Source organism: Calliphora vicina, chromosome 1 (assembly GCF_958450345.1).
Source record: "Calliphora vicina chromosome 1, idCalVici1.1, whole genome shotgun sequence".
Taxonomy (NCBI): Eukaryota; Metazoa; Arthropoda; class Insecta; order Diptera; family Calliphoridae; genus Calliphora; species Calliphora vicina.
The window spans coordinates 122,207,972-122,226,467 of NC_088780.1; the positions used below are offsets into that span (position 1 = coordinate 122,207,972).

The following is an 18,496-nucleotide window of genomic DNA, read 5'->3' on the forward strand; positions in this document are numbered from 1 at the left end:
TAATCGAATCGGGTAAGTATTTTTCGAATTATAATCAATTATATTATCAGCTGTATTGGGTACGGATAATTGTTTGAGACAGTCTATATTAGTAAGAATATTAAAAGCATCTTATGAAAGTTACGGACGGTACATTGTTTATTTTTACAATAATAAGCGAAATAACACATTTTTTTGCTATCCTGAGAAGTTGGCTTTTGAATATAGGCTCTCGATATATGATATTTCTTCCCGAAAACCTTACAAAAGTTTCCTCCCATACAAACTAATTGTCATATACATATGCTCGAAAAATCTGTCAATGTAGTATTTGATGTTCCATTTCCAAAAAATTGTTTTGCAAAAGCATACACAGTTTCTATTGTAATGCATTTTTTAATTAAAAATTTTAATTTTATATAATTTATTAATTTTTTAAAAACCATTGGTTTCATACAAACATAAAAATAGAAAAAATCTTACAATATTTACACAAAAAAATGTTTTTTTTTTAATATTTAGAGCTAAAATAGAGTACTTTTGTTTTGTTGTAGTTGATGTGGATTCCATTTGCATTCGAATAAACTAGATATAATTAATTGTTTATATTGTATGTTATCTCTTCTTTACTGAAATTTCTAAAAAAAAAAATTGAAACACAGAAAGAAAATATTTGAAACATTCCTGGTTTCAATACTAAAAATATATGTAAATAGTTTGTGTTTTTTGTAGTGGTTTTGTTGTGTTTAAAAGTTATTTGCATTTTAAAATTTCAAAATGCAGGCATGTCACAGAAGGCAATACTATGTTGTTCAAAATTTAAATTGGTAAACATTTTGATTAATAACGAAAATCAATTCCATTTGAAAAATTGTTTCCATAAGGAAACTGAAAATGCCACTAATTATTTAGATAGTATGTATTGATTGTAGCTGTGAATTTGTTTGAAATTGCTTGTAAATAAATGTCCTACATAAACAAAATTATATTTTCTTTCAAACAAAACTAAATAAAGATTTTAAAATTGTATTGAAACCAGAGCTGTAAATGAATCACTCATTTTTGAATTAATTCGCGAATCATTCACACAAAAAAATGAATTGAATGAAATTTGAGTCAATTCAAATGAATTTGGTAAAAATGAATTGCAATTCGTTTCCAATTCAAATGAATTGAATTGATTTTGAATTAATTCAAATGAATTTTGTAAAAATGAATTGCAATTCGTTTAGAATTCAAATGAATTGAATTGATTTTGAATTAATTCAATTCATATGAATTGAATTGATTTTGAATTAATTCAATTCATTTGAATTGAATTGATTTTGAATTAATTCAAACGAATTAAAAAAAAAATTAGCAATTCATTTCCAACTCCGACGCGAAATTCGCAGCATATTTAGCAGATTCTTCAATGTCATTAAGTATGCAGTATAATTAATCGACGGTTAAAAAGTCTTCCTTTAAATATAATGCGCCGTTACCATCGTCACGTGGATTTCTTTCAGATGATAATTTTGAAAAGCTATTGTTGTTTAAGGTGAATGATGCATTCTAATTAAATCGAATTAGCCTTATTTATGAAACTCAATTGTGTTTTGAACTACATACATTGTTATTTTTCCTGATTTTTGATTATTTTTGGAAGATAGTTTTATTTTTTTGAAATAAATATAATATAAATATTAGCAAAAAGTTTGTTGTTGGGTGGTCGTGGGTCACAAAATTTAAAAAATTATTAATTGCTTCTTGAATATTAAATATTTTTTGTCGTTCAGCGTATTTCAAAATAAAAATCAGTTCTTCTTGAAGAAATAAACTCCAAACACCATGTTTTCATTGATCAGGTGCGTATACAGGACAAGGCTTTTCAATTGTTGTACTGGATATTTTCATTTTGGTAGGAGAATCTGCTCTTGAATTTGATTGATTGCAACTCATTTTTGAATCATTCTTTTGAATTGCTATTCTTTTTTCTAATTCATTTGAATTAATTCAAAATCAATTCAATTCAAATGAATTGTAAATGAATTGCCACTCATTTTTACAAATTCATTTGAATTGGAAATGAATTGAAATTCATTTCTGCCTAATTCGTTCGAATTGATTCAAATTTCATTCAATTCATTTTTTCAATTCAATGAATTAATTCAAAATTTAGCTAATTCATAATGAATTAAAATCAAAAAAGAATGATTCATTTACAGCTCTGATTGAAACATAGAAATAGTTTGTTGTAAAATTAAAGTAATATTGTATAGATAGTATAGTAGATTATTATAATAGATTACATTAAACACAAAACAATAAAATAACTACATATCGTTGACATAGAAGTAGAAAGATAGAGATAATAAAGATAGAAGACAGTGTTGAGTGGGTGGCGGGGAGTGTTGTTGCAGTAATTATAACAAGGAATATATAAAATAATAATAAAGTGTTGTTTATACTTGATAATTTCAAATATTTTTTTTTTTTTGGTTTAAGCAGTTAAATAATAATATTAAAACTTATTTGGTGTTATTGTTGTTGTTGTAATAGCATATGATGTTGTTGTAATCAATAGTATACTTGACCGAGCGTAACATGCGAAAAAATCTGTAAGAAATATATTGAATATTTGTTGTTTTTAAAAGACTCGTTAAAATATTTATAAAAAAAAATCATCTTACGGAAAAAATGTTTATGAAAACGAAATGCTTTTTAGGTTTTTTTTTTTTAACCGAGGACAGTGTGATAGAAGAAGTAGATTGATAAAAGCCATTTTTTATGATACAACAAAATTTCCATTTTCGTATTTAAATGATCGTATTCCTTTAAGAACAAGTATACATAACAAAAATTAAACAAACACCACATTTAGAGAACAGGAATTTACAAGGACACTGTGTGTATATTTAAATAAAATTTTAACTCAATTAAACTCTAATTTATAATTAAGAATTTATTTAAATAATATTACATCTCTAAGCCATGATTACGAATTAATTTATTTATGATTTATACAATTGTGAGTTTCTTAAAAATTACTTTAAAAAATATATATTAAAATACAATTCAATAGTAACCTCCGTATTTGCACACTTTACGACAATGTTATTTATGTATAACAAAACTGAATATTTTTATATGAAAATTGTCATTAAAAAAGTTTTGTTACCATTTTTTCATCATCATATAGTTTAAAATATCGGAGGAAATTTCTAAAATACAATTTAAAATTGGTTAAATTATAGAAAAACAAATCCAGGTTTGATTTAAATGTACATTTGCCCAGAAGTTAAAATTCTAACTTTTATTCGCATTGAATTATAATTTTCAGTTTCAGGTTTTAAGAAACTATACTTGTTTGTGTTATTTTTTAAAAATATCTTTTCTTAAAATGTCATCCTAAAAAAGGCAAAACTTTAATACAGGGAGAATATTGTGATCTCAAAAATGTTAACATTGTAAAATATGGCACAAGTCATTACGTTTAGAAAAGAAAATGCGATAAGCTGTTACCATATACATACAATAGAGAAATACTAAATTTATGGGTGGTTTTCTGTAAAAAGAAAAATGTTCACTCACTTTTTATGTTATTCAATTTTTATTTTCGAAAAGGTTAGCTTCTTTAATGTTGTAGTCTTATTGTGAAATTATGGAATGCTAAGCATCATTTATTTCCACATGCATATATTTATTTGATAATGACATGCAAATTTGGCCCCTAAATATATTTCTTGACATTGGATGCCGAATAATGTAACAAGAGCTGGACAAATTCTAGATCAAGAATAAACATTGACCTAGATATAAGCTAAACAGGGAGAGTTCCAAAACATCAAAATACTTTACTGTCATATCTTTAACATATCTTGTCATATGTCATATCTTTGCAAACAGACGTTTTGGAATTCACCAGCAACGTGAACTCTAGCTGATATTATTATATTTTTCCGAACAGATGTTCAGATTTCTATAAAATTTATGGAATTAAGAATGGGGTCAGAAAAACCAATATCCCGTAATTAATATAAGTGAATCAAGTTTTTTCGGACTATAGGTAGACTAAAATTTTGCCGTCATTTCGTTTTTTATTCATACTGATATTAGCAATAACAACCGATTGCCTAATTATTTGCCAACATTTTCTCAACAAAAAAAATCAGAAAATCACAAACAATATACGGCTCTTAAATGTTGATCTGTTAACAATTCAGCAAATAAAATGTACAATAAACAAAATTAAAAACTTGTTAACACCCACAAAAACCTCTTGGAAAATTCCAATTTAATTTTGTGAAAAGGAAACCTTAGAAAATATAAACAAACAAATAATTTGATATTAAAATCTAATTCACCATGAGCCATTTTCATGCAATAAATGAATGTCTTGTAAATTTATATTTAAATATTTTCAATCTCATTTGATTTCGAACAATACCAAAAATTTTCACATCTCTCGTCAAGAGAAGAAATTGAGTTAAAATTAAATCACAATTATAAACATATATTAAGAACAACAACAACAATAATAATAAAACATATTATTTAAATAAATACAATAAAAAGGATCGTTTTATAAAAAAAATAAAAAGATTTAAAAAAAGCGTAAATAAAAAAGTAAATAAAAAAGCATATAAAAATGAGACACAAGTGAATAAAAAAAAAATACAATATTAGAGAAGTAATGAGCTAGAGAAATAGAGAGAGCGAGCAGGGAGGGGGTCATAAACGAGAGGACAATTTATAAATAATAACACAAAATGATTGGTTTCAATGAGTAAGTGGTGGGTGGTTGTTGGTTAGGTGTTAAGTGGTGAAACACAAACACACAAAATATATAAAAAATGTGATGAATGATGAGTTGGAAAGAGAGACGCGATGGATCATGAAGATAAGGAGACTTATTATGATGCATTTCTATGTGGAGGGATGTGGGTGGCAATAATAATAATAATAATATTTATAGTAGTGGTTGGTTGGTAATAATTATAATAAATTGGTGATGGTTTGTTTGCTTGTGTTTTTGTTGATGGCGTAAATTAATAATGTGGTTTTGTTGTATGGTGGACAATATGTATTGAGTTTTGTTTTCTTGAAGATTAGATTTAGAATAGAACTTTGTTGTATGTATGTATATGTTGTATGCATATATAAATATATGTATGTATGTATGGATGTACGTATGTGTTTATGTTTATAGATGATGATTACATGGTATTATAAGCGGCTGCATTGAAGCTTTGCTTTGGTAAACTTAGCCTAGCGAGTGGATGAGTTTTTCCATGTTGTTGCAAGCGCCTCTGCTGTGGCGGCTGTTGCTGTTGCGTTAGTATACCCTCGTTTATATGATGCTGATGATGATGGCTTGCTGTCGCTAACTTTTGAGGTGCGGGTGGTGGTCGACTTTCACTAAATTCATGTGGTTTCCCTGTTAAAGACCTTTGTGGTTCATAGTATGACCGGGGTCGGGGTTTAAATGTCGCCATGGTGGTTATTGTGTTTGTGGAGGAGGTTGTTGGGACGGGAGGAGTAGGATTTGAATTCTTTGCTACAGCCGCCGTCGTCAGCGTTGTGGTGGTTGCTGACGATGAAGTCTGATATTTGTGTACTAAACCCTTAACATTTCGATCACTTTCTGAGGCCGATGTAGTCATTAGTGGTGTGTTAGTGTTTTGTTCTAAAAATGATTTAGTCGTTTGTTGTGTCGTCTGATGATCTACATGCTGGGCCACAGGCGACGATGGCAGCGATTGATGTCCCTTGGTGGGTTTATTGCATGCGATAGCGTTTCCTAGGGCCATAGCACTAGTGGTTTGTACTTGAGCCTGTGCAGTAGTTGCTGCACTACCTCCCACACTACCTGCTTTGGCTTCGAAACTTTTCTTTAAAATTTGCACATTACCCGATATGCGTTGATCTTCGGTATATGATATCTGTTGTCCCGTTGCGGTTGCTCTTAAAATAACATTTTCCTCGTCACTGCCACTGCCGGTTAAGGTGTTTTTGTTTTCGATATCAGACATGGTGTAGGGTTCGGGGGCCGAAGCTGAAAATATATCAGAATTTATGGGACGATTGCCATCACTACGTCTACCAGCGCCTAATTGTGCCACTTGTGCCCCAGCACTGGGTACAATTTCCTCACTATTACATCTTTGAGCAAAACGCGTTCGTGTACCGGAGGCGGCAGATGCTGAACGAAACAAATTGGTGCCTCGTTTGGGACTATAATGACTTTCCAAGTTTTCATCGGCCGTCGCAGTCGACGGCTCAATACTTGTGTTCTCGCTTTCACTGCCGTTCTCTTGGCATAGTTTTTTAAGTGCCGTGCACTCTTCGAGTTTCTGTTTTGTACGTTTCACCGTACCGAAGTGATGCTGGTGTTGTTGAGAGTGAGTTGTTGAGGCAGTCTTATTACTCGTGTTAAGTTCATGAATTTGACCTTCAAAAATGGCATTAGCGTTTGTATGCTGGCTAAAATTGTACTGGCAACTGTTACGGTTGGTATCGAAAGCTCCCCAGGAGCTATTGCGCATGGGCATGCCACAACGAGTGTCACCAGAACCCCAGGAGGCATGACGAGAGGGCAATTCTCTTTGGCGGGAACGTGTACGCACTATACCGTCGTAGGAAGCGACAGAGGAAGGTGCAGATGCCTGGGTTGAAATCGAATCAATGCTGCTATTCGAACCCCGGCAGCTGGCATCCATTATAATGCCACCACTGGTTGCAGCCCATGACTGGGTCTTGCGATTATGTTGACGCTTTTGTATGGCCTCTTCTCGATTAAACGGCGGTATACTTGTAGCAGCAATATTTGATGTTTGTGTAATCAGCTTTGCCGACGATGTCCAAACTGGACTACCCACTTTTCCACCACCACCACCAATGTCCGCTTCTGAACTTTTAACACTGTCGTCTACAGCAACCTCTTCTTCCTCGGCAGTTTTTTCAAATGGCAAATTCAATGTCTTACGATCCTCTATAACTTTGCGCGACGCATCTTGCGCTTGATGATTTTCCAAATCATACACAATTGTACGCACTGATGTGGCCGCTGAAGGAGATGTTTGCATTTTTTGCTCATCTCTACGGGCCAATGAGGCCAAAAACATTGATGTGTTTAGAGGAGGCGTATGTTTCTGTATATGCAAAACTTGATTTTGTGTAACACTATAGTTTTCCCCATTGCTGCCGGGAAAACGCATATTTTTTGGTTCATCTGCTATGCTACGGTCGGGTGTTAAATTCTCTAAACTCTGTGACTGCTGCTTCATAACAATTGTGGTGGCCATCGGTGACTGGACGGTACGTGGTGAGGTACTGCTAGACCTTCTTACAAATCGCCTGTGTTTATGATCACTACGTGCTGTGGGCCGTGACGTTCCCACATCTGGCACATCAATCGAGGCCGCACTAACCACGGACTCAACATCGGTACTATCTCCACCCGATTTTGTTTTCGATTGATTTAAAGCCTGTATTAGTGGTGTGGGTTCGCTTCCCGGTAACAGACGGGCATCTTTTGTGCTCTTCAAATTTGTCTCACTTTTACTGCGCTGCAGTTTCTCTTTATTTTTCATGGCATCTAACATTCCTCGATACGTTTCCAACTGATTGAGAAAATTCTTATTGGGCTTTATGCAGTTACGTCGTTGCTTGACATGCTGCAGAGCCTTTTGAAATTCCCAATTGTAGGCCTTCATGGCATATGCTATAACCACAGAGGCCGAACGACTGACACCCATTTTGCAGTGAACCAAAACTTTGGAGCCTTCGGCTTTGGCACGCGTTATGTAGCGATATGTGTTGTCCCAGTGCTTGAGTAAATTGGTTTTTTCATCATCATAAACACGCACATTTAAATAGTCAAACATGCCCGGAAAGAAATTGTCGATTTCACGAGTTACATTCAAAATGTGGCGTACACTAAAAAATTTCAAGAATTTAGTTGAATGAAGACCAGTTATAGCCATACTGAAACTCACCCATTTTTTTGTAACTCCTCCAAATTGCTAGCATTCCATTCTGAGCCTAAATAAACATGATCAAATATTTCGGTGGGAGCATCCATTTGACCTAATATCATTAACATTTCCTCATCAATAAACGATTTGTATTCGCCCAAATCCATATCTAAATGTTCCTCTAAACGACTACGTATATATTTCGAAGTAACCTCATCCAAATCAACGGACATCATTATTTCTTTTAGTTTCATTTTAATCACGCTTTCGGTTTCTTCTTTTGCAGTGGGTCTAATTAAAAAAATTTTAAATAATAACCAATAACATTACTATATAAACTAAGGGACTCCTTTTTTTGCATAATTTTGGGACACTGATCAGAAATATGTCAAACAATTTTAAATCGTACGTGTAGTTTTCGAGATATTTTCACTTTTAGGTTTAAACTAAAGAAAGCTTGCAGGAATGGCAGCAGCTTTTAGCACACCTAATGTACAAATATCAATAAATTCGATTTACTCTCTTCAAATTACAGCTGTAAAAAGTACAAGTTTTGCAAATGTTTTTAAAACTTTAATTTAAATTCCACGTTCTTGAGATAAATCTGTTAAAAATCAGGGTTTTTATTGAAAAATGAAAGGAGAAAATATCTGGAAAACTACACGTACGATTTTAACATTTTTGCGATCAGCGTCCTAATATTATACAAAAAATAGTTTTTTCTCGTGGAGCCTTTTTGGCTATCGAGTAGTATAATCAGATTAAATTTATTAATAAAAACAGTATGTTAGATAACTTACTTATTTCGTATGGCATCTGGTGAAGGTGGTCGACGACTTTCAATTGAATCCATGGCATTCCATTCATTAAGGCATGATTGCTCTGATTCTATGCGACTTTCATAACATGATAACCAATCATGCGAGGGACCGCCGGGATAGAAATTATTCTCACGAGCCTTTTGAGATACTTTATGTAGAGTTTGCAATGCTGACCTATAAAAAAAAATTTATTAACTAACCAGTTTTATCATGAACAAAATTCACTTTAACATACCACATTGCTTGTACAGAAACTGGCTTAAAAATATGAGTCTTGCCATAAACGGACACACTGAAACCTCTATTTAAATATAGAAATTAAACTGTGTAAACATTTTTGTTTTAATATGGGGCCAATTTTCTTACCCATCGCCATCCAAATGTATGGTAGTATCAGCCAATATTGGCACAACCAAACCAATTGTTGTGCGTTCATTGCAGTCAATGCCGAGCAGACAGGATTCTTCAACGCCCACACAATCTTGACTACTGGAGGTGGCATTGGCGGCCATGTTTGAGTAAGTAGTAGAGGAACAAGCCGTAATGTTAGAATTGGCAGTTGTTTGTGTTATTGTGGCGGTGCTATTTTTGCTACTATCACCCGAAGCACTAGTTTTATCTGCTGCATCACATTTAAGACTTTGACGATTCGATGCAGCGGAGGAATTAGACGAAAAACGTTTATCACGCAATTCCACCCAATTATCATCGATTTGTTGAAGTTGCTGCTGAAGCTGCTGCAAATGTTGCGACGATGGTTTATTACTATCAACTGATAACTGACGTGCTGTACCCATTGTTGTCGCCACGGGATTATTACCCACAACTGTAGATGCAGATGCAGATGATGATGATAATGTTGATGATGACGATGTTGACGCTATTCTAGCTGAATTATGACGCATAATCTTACTACGCCTTTCGGTGGTTGTAGAGCGATAACAACAACGAGATGCAATTACTAAATAACGTGTGCGATTAGCACGTTGTGATTCCAGTTTAACAGCCTAATAACAAAAATACATTAACGATCAAAAATGTTTTGTAATAAAAAAAGGTTTCTTACCATTTTTAATGTTTCCTCATGTCTAATCAAATAGAACATGGATTGCAAATGTTGTTGTATATCGGAATTGTTACTTTGTGTGCTATTTGTTGATCTGATTGAGTCGGTGCTCAAGCGACGTTCAGCATGTTGTGGAATATCTTTGAGCGCTAATACTAATGCGGTACCTTTGCCAGCAAAGAAACATTCGCTCTTTTCATTTTTGCTGCCCTCATCTTCGTCGGCTTCACTGTCCTATAAATAAATATAATAACAAATTAATAACATGATTGCGGGACAATAATGCGAATGATTATGTTAATCTTAGCATAATTCACTGAAATCTTATTTCAGAATTTAAAATTTCAGTAAATTTTTCTCTAAAATCATACCCAACATAACAAATTCATTTGAATAGAATCTAAAATTGCGGAATTAGTCCATAACGGAATTACTTCGTGTGACCTTATAATTTTTACGGGCACCTTAAACATATGGGTTAACTGAAATACAATTTGGAAGTTTTAAAAGTGATCATGGTAATGATACCTTGGCATCATTCTTAACATGAGGTGGAGTGAGAATTTATTCCCGATCAAATATGTATTTGTATATAAACATAAAATAGTTTAGTCAATTTAAAATATTTTGTCAGATTTTGTCGTGACCAGCAGGCTCAAATTAGTAAGAAAATATATTTTACAAGTAGAAATCATTCAAACTAACTACATTAAAAATAAATTATTTAAAAAGATAGATAGTTTTGCTTTGTTTAAAATAGAGAAATTTTAAATTTGTTCAATAAAATTGGAAAAAGGAAAAATATTTAAATTTATACCAGATGGGGGTTTGTTTACTGAATATTTTACCATCAAAAACAAATTTTCATGAAAATCTAAAGGCCCAACTATAATATGCATAAGCTAGCTTAAGTTAATGCCAAAACCGAACGAAAAGTCTGTCAAATGCTTAAGGAAATCCGAAGAAACTTTTAGGTGGCTATAATGTACTTACGTGTATTCAAAACAGTTTAGCACCATTTATGTGCAACATGCAATTAAAAAAATATGTATTTCTTATTATTTTATCAAAATAAATTAATTTTCTTCATCCTTTTCAATTATTTCTTTTTTTTCTCTGTATAAAATAAACAAACAGCTGATTCCGTACGGAATGTGCGACCAGCTTCGCTCTTTGCTTAAGCAAATAAAATTTGACGAAACTTGACGAAACTCTCCTAAGTACATTATAGTTTGTCACATATGTTTCATATGTATTCGCACAGTTGCTTAAGCTGACTTAAGCTAGTGTATGCATATTATAGTTGGGCCTTATGATAGAGGGCATAAAATATATAGCTCCTCGATATATTTCATGATATTTAGTTTTGTTGTTTCTTTTGAATTAGTTCAAACTTTTAACTCAGTAAATAAAAATATCATTATTGGAAATGTAATTAAATTAAATGTCCTGGCGTTTCTGATTTCTCTCCACTTGAATTTTTTTTCGTATTCATGTGCAATTTTGACATAGCATGATATTACTTTAAATGAGCAAGCCAACCATCGGAATTTTTCTGATTTGAAAAATATTACTGTATTGCGTTTTTAGTCACCCTCAAAGTCTGATTTGAATCTGATTGAAACCTCTATGGTCCAATTAAATTTTAATTGTTCTTTGATTATGCTAATTTAATTTTTTTAAATATGTATTAAAAAAAAATTAAATCAGCCGATTTTTTTTTATCTATTCTATATACATATATAAAATACAAAAAATGTTTCTACCTATGTCCGTTATAAACTCTGAGAACATCCAACCGATTAGCTCCAAACTGGTATCATTGGAAAGGAAATTTTCTGAATATGGTTTTAGACACCTAAAATACTATGTACATTAGGTCCATTCGGTAACACTCTAAAGTCAGATTTTTGATTTTCGGTCTGTGGTCTGTGTGGCAAAATCAAATTTTTACATTATACCGCTAATGCTATCTATATATGTATATAAAAAACCGCTGGACCGATTTTGATGAAATTTTCAGAGAATCTTCAGAATAGCCCAGTGGGTAACACTGTATATATACATATATAAAAAACCGCTGGACCGAATTTGATGAAACTTTCAGGGAATCTTCAGAATAGCCCAGCGGGTAACACTGTATAGTCAGATTTTTAATATTCGGTCTGTGGGCGGAGGGACGTGTAAAAATCCAATTTTTTACATTATACCGCTAATGCCATATATTTCATAAAAATGGATGTGTGTTGTATGTTCCGTAGTGACTCAAAAATGGCTGGACCGATTTTTATAACATTTTCACGGAATCTTCAGAAAAGCCTTTTGGGTAACAGTGTATAGTCAGATTTTTGATTTTCGGTCTGTGATAAACTTTTAATCAAAAAATGATGATGTTAACAAGCTCAATGACCAAATACAATTGAAAGTGTCTGGCGAAACAATAAAATACAAATCGATTGACACAGTATTGAACGAAGAACAAGTCGTCAATTGTCCTACTGAATTTTTGAATTCATTGGAACCAGCCGAAATGCCGCCACATGTATTAACATTCAAGGTTGGATTACCGACTTTTTCCGACACTGTATATTAAAATCAAGATCGAAATGCAATATAAAACAGATGATTTCTAAAGGCCAGCAATGCGGACCGGGTTCACCTACTAAAAAAAACCCTAAAAATAAAAGTAATTTTTTTTTAATATTTCTGAAATTTGGGCGCTTCGAAATGTACACATTTATAAATACATAAAAACGAAAACAAAAAATTTAAAGAAAATATAAAATTGAAAAGTATTGCCGTCTGTAAATACCTTAAGTAAATTTTAGGCTTGTCAGGCTATTTATTTCGGTTCAAGAGTTCTCCTATCCTCTAACATACTGTAGAGATACACACAGATTTCTCAAGGTTACTTACATATCAAATAAACAAATCCAAAGGTCTCAGTTTATTCTTTCTAAATCTGCTGAGAAACTTAAAATCAGTTTATCTACAATCAATTTACTAGCTTATAAGTGCATAAGGTACGAAAAACCTGTTACAGATTAACAGATTTCTGTTATACTCGATAAAACTTTCCAGAAAAGTAGTGTCACTTCCCTGTACCAATTCTCAAGAAAATTATCTTGTTTATTATTAATGCATACAAAGCCAAATTATTAATTTTATTTTTGGGAGAGATACACGATTTGTGTAATAAACAATAATTACCGTATATGAATTAGAACAATATGAATTTTAATTTAGCACAGAAGAATATAAACTAATAATATAAAATTGTGTTTTTTTAAGCAAAAAAATAAACAAACTATGTATCTCATACAGAGTCGAATTTAAACATTAATACATATTTAATATTGATAATAATCAAGGGAATTAAATAAATGTTTACTTTCTATACACCTCAAGTATTAAATACTACAAGTAGAAAACAAAAAATAAACAAATAAAATACGGAATAAAATGCCACACCATCAATGATGATGAGATATAGTCTAGCAAAAATAAAATACAAATATTGACGAAACAAAACAATATAATAACAACAACAACCAACAACTACTTAAATAGGGGGAGTTAATACATATTAGTGAATCATCACCGTCATCATCACCCACTGACACTGTTATGATATATTAGATTACAAATAGAAATGTCAAATGAAATGATAGAAGAGGAAGAAATGTGAACTTAAATAATGAAATAAAAAAACAATGATGTTCATTAATTTGTTTGAAGTTATTATACACAAAAATCAAAATAATTGTATTGTTATTATTTATTTGCTTATAAAAATACAATAACAACTACAGCACAAAAAAGTTTTTTTAACAAAAAAAAAACTTAAATAGATTTCAAATGAAAACATTGAAATCTTATCAATAAACCACATTAATATGAATATGATGAATTTATTTTTAAATAGACAAAAAAAAATACGCAAAAAATAATCGTCAACTAAAACGTAAATGTTTACAAAATAATATTCAAGGCAAAAATCACAAAACAAAATTTATACATAAAATATTAAATAAAAGACATACAAAAAATTATTAGTGAGGCAAGGTCAACAAAATTTTGACAATCAGCAAAGAGCGCGAGGAAATGAAAGAAATTAAAAAAATATATATAATAAAAATGGTAAGAGAGCGTACCAAAAAGAGAGAGTTTTGTTTATTCAAAGTGTTTATGTTATGACTATAAAAGGCTAATGAAATAAATATTACAAATTATGCATAAATCTATTTAAAGGCAAAGAAAAATATAAATAAGTAGCAGAAAATAGGCGCAGCCCCTAATTGGCATCAGTGAAACAGAACTTTAAAGTGAAGCACAAACAAATAAAGAAATTTTAAACGTAACCGGCTACCTGCTGAAAATTAAGTTTCCTTTCTTTAAAAACTTCATTTCAAAATTTATTACATTACGATTAAGTTCCTTTTAAATTCGAATGCCCTCCTTTTACGCTAAAATATTATAATTGAATAAAATTATTAACTATTATGGATATGAATCACCAAAATCGTTTTGAATGCTTAAATTATTTGACTTATTTTATGAAAGCTCTTATCTATCGATAGTTATTTACTACGTATTTTAATATTTTAGTACTAACAATTATTTAAGGAGCGCTTCTCAAAATGCTATTATGTCACACCTTTTTCTAAAACTGGTAAATAACCGCATATATCATTAAATTCACCATATAGCACAAAAATCCACAAGTCTTCCGATTTTTACCATATTTGGTAAACATTTGGGACATTCCTATTTTTATTATTTTAAATTAAAAAATGAAGAAAATTTACATGTGCTGTGTTATCGGATTTTATTGATGTAAGATCCATTTGAAAGATAATAATGTCTTCTTTAGACTACGAATTAAAAATCGATTATTGTATGGCGAAAAGTATTGCGACATCTGAAAATTGCATTTGTATCTTCAATACGAATTCGTATTTTTGGATAAACAGACAAAAAGTATGTGACATTATAATTTTGACGGGAACCTTATATCCCTTCTATATATTCTATAAATAATATTCGCAATCGATAAAATAAAATTTACAACCACGGAGGTTAAAACTCGAAAAAATATTTCGAAAAATTTTTGATAATCGTTAAAATTTTAAAAAATGTTGCCCAGTTTACAGAATTAACTATGTATATCTAATTGTCATCTCAAGCCCTTTTAAATGTTTCGGATTAAACCAAAAATCTACCTAATACAAGTATTCTGCATTCTGTAAAAATATTTTTCATTTGAAGAAGAATTAATAATTTTAATTAGTTTTTTTTTTAATATTTTTTGGGATAGGTATAAAGTACATTTGGTTCGAAATGATTCGTATGATATATTTTGCTTTTATAACATGGTTTTGGCATGTATTCTATAAGATTTAGTTATTTAATGTATTTATTTAAAACAGTAATAACAAAAGCCTCTTGAGTCCAATAAACTTATGAATAATAATTAACAATTAAAAAAATAATTAGTTTACACAACATTGTTTGTTTTTTTAAGAATATTTCCTAGCTCAAACTGAAAGTTGCTGAAGTTTCTAAGCTTAAATTGAGTGTATATAGTGTTGTCGGCTTATCATTTTCCAAAGCCCATTGTATGCATATGTTTATCGATGTTATACATCCTCTGATTCCGTATCTGATAATTCCATTTGCTCCTCATGAAATTCTTCTTGAATCCAGTTGTTTATGTCAGAATTCGCTCTTTATATATTTTATTTTATAATATAAACCGGATTCGTCGGCATTGTAGATTTGGTGAAGAGTCAACATATGTAATTTTTAAAAATCTATTTCCATGTCACCGCTTAAATTTCTTCAACCATCCATCACTGGCATTGAAACCTGAATTGGTTTGATAAATTTTGGAATACTAATGACGACTGCCTTTTGACCGTAAAATCGTTGCTGATATTGGAATTTTATTTTCCTTTTATAAAGCATTTTTTCCATTCTTGGGTACTCTGCTTTTTTTAAAAGTGCAACATTTGCCAGGGCCGTGTTGTTGCAGTATAACGAAGACTTACACAACGTTTTGTGTAAGTTTTTAAGAAATCGTTGGCTTTAAAATATGTTGAACTTTTCCCATATTATGAGATTTATTTACACAACAAATGACACTAATAAACTGTCAAAATTGAAACTCAAAATCATCCAAAATGGTTAATATACCAAAAGATGGGAATTTCCCTTTGTAATCAAATTTAATAAAAAAAAACAGATAAAAGTCGAGAAAATATAACCCGTTTTTCGTAAACTGTCGCGATTATAGAACCTGCAATGTTAAAAATGAATCCGTCGTAATAATAAGTAGTCGCGAATACCAAGCTTGCACTGTAATGACGTATGAATTATTGGGTTATCATGTTTTAAAAGTTTAAGTTTGATCTTTACTTAAAAATTACAGAAAGTTTTGGGGGCAAATTACTACAGTTATACTTCACAAATGTGACTTGTAATATAACTAATTAATTCGATTTATATTCGTATTTATAGTTTTTTGAGACAAAAGTCAACAACATATGTATGTATGTAGGTACATAAGAGTTTTGAGTACGGTTAAGCTTTACTGCAAATATTTACTAAAACCTGTATATCTTACTAATACAGATGTTTCTACTATTCTACTTTAATTTAACAGGAAAGTGGTAAATTATTGGAAAAATTTACAAAAATCAATATTAGATAATGCATTTTTTTAAATAATTTTTATACAATTTACTAAAGAATTTCTATAATAAATGCATACATAATTGTTCACAAAATTGCCGTCTGAAAATAGCTTTAATAACGGTAACTAAAGGAAGTTTTGTCACAAACTCGATACCTGACAACAGGAAATTACTAATGTGATAAAATAATTATTTAATTTATTTGTATGTATACCTTTTCACAGTTTTCTTATTTACGTTTAAAGAAACAATAAAAAAAACAATAAAAACAAATTGTAACCCAAAAGGCAAAATATTACAAAGGTTCGACAAACATGAACATACATATTAATTTGTAATATTACAAAGATGACAATATTCCAATTTTTTTTTTTTTTATTATTTTTGTTTTGTATTTTCTTAATCCATCTATAAAAAAAATTACCAACAACAAAAGCAAAACAAAAATGAAAATAAAGCCATAACATACAAGAGAAATGCAAGAAATGAGTAATTTTTTGTGGATATTTGCGCAACTCGCACTTTTTTGCCTTATTTGTGCACATACAATAAAGAAAATCATACCAAAACGTTTAAACAACGACGTATGGACTTTTTTTATTAGTTCTATAAAAGTTACATTGTTTAAGGAAATATGAATGAATAATACACCCTTTTTTAAATATATGTATGTATGATTTTTTTTCTTTCAAGCTTTAAAAGAAACCTGATATAATTAGCATTAATCTATTTAACCAATTTACGAGTGAATCTTAAAGTTCATTACTTTTTTCTTAATTTGTATTGTTTTTTGTTTTTGCCATGACATTTAAGAAGCTTATGGCACAAATGCAAAGCATCGAATTTTTATTTAAAGGTCTTACCGAATTGGAACATTGTGGTGAACCAGTGACACTTGGTGAACGTTGTACTGTCACTAGTGCCATTTTATCTAAAAATCCTTTGTCCGTGGTGTTGGTTTGATGTTTTTTCCTTTTTTGTGATGTTTTATCGTCTTGCACGATGATATATTTTCTTGAAGTTGTCGTCGCCCCTGTAATTTTTTTTTATATTTTCTGTCGTTTCCTACAACTGTTGTTGGCCTCAGCAACTGCCTTTTACATACACTTATTTTCTTGTCTTCGTTTCCTTAATTTTTTTTTTTGCACAGATTTTTTCACACTGGCCCTCTTCAACTTTTACATTTGTTGCACAAATTCATTTTCATTTCTTTTGTTTTTACCATAAAAATATATTAACTTCGTCTTGTTGATTTCATTGATAATACTTTATTTATGTATATATTTTTAAGAAATTTACAAAATTCTATTGCAAATATTGTTTTTTCCTTGTTTAACTTCTAACAAAAGAAAATATCGTAATTTTTCCTTTTTTCACAAACACACACACACTGGTCGTATAGAAGACATTTAACACGACGCGTCTTCTTCTTCTTGAATTCAGCTGCTACTGCAAGCTATATGGTTGTAAAAAGTGGTAGTAGAAACACTTTTGGCTCACGTCAAACACTACATATAAACGCAATGTATTTCTTTATGGAACAGCCTAATTGCGTAAAAACCGTATCATAACGTTTGTTTTTTATAATAGAATAAAAACTAATTCAGAGAAATAAAATATTTTCCGTTACGTAATAGTAATAGCACTCTTAAATAACAAAAAACAAACAAAAATAATTTTTAGACTTTTCTTATAAAATTATAACTAAAAGTTATAATCATAGAGCGGAAACTCTCCTGTCAAAGACCTAACTCACTTGTCAAAAATCTAAGTGGTGAGAATGTATTAGTAGAAAAAACTATATGAAAACAAAAACAGCACTTGTATGTGTGATTATTTTGAGTAATAATATTTTTGTTTGAGTTTTTTTCTAGTTTCCGCTCTATGTTCTCTATGGTTATAATAGCATTTAAAGCAATGTTATTTTGCCTGTTTTTATCAAATTATAAATAAATTTCTTTCGATAATTCATATATG

General features: G+C 30.6%; 1 protein-coding gene across 1 annotated transcript; it reads right to left on the reverse strand.

Annotated features, from left to right (window-relative positions):
• Nucleotides 1-355: 355 nt before the first annotated feature.
• ssh (Protein phosphatase Slingshot) lies at nucleotides 356-17,997 on the reverse strand. Its single transcript, XM_065515687.1, has 8 exons — nucleotides 17,383-17,997; nucleotides 9,825-10,058; nucleotides 9,125-9,765; nucleotides 8,994-9,059; nucleotides 8,738-8,932; nucleotides 7,959-8,228; nucleotides 5,182-7,899; nucleotides 356-2,577 (listed from the first exon to the last, which is right to left on the reverse strand). Exons 1-8 carry the CDS (start codon nucleotides 17,443-17,445, stop codon nucleotides 2,490-2,492), a joined length of 4,275 nt encoding a protein of 1,424 aa, XP_065371759.1. The 5' UTR covers nucleotides 17,446-17,997; the 3' UTR covers nucleotides 356-2,489.
• Between the last annotated feature and the right edge of the window lie 499 nt (nucleotides 17,998-18,496).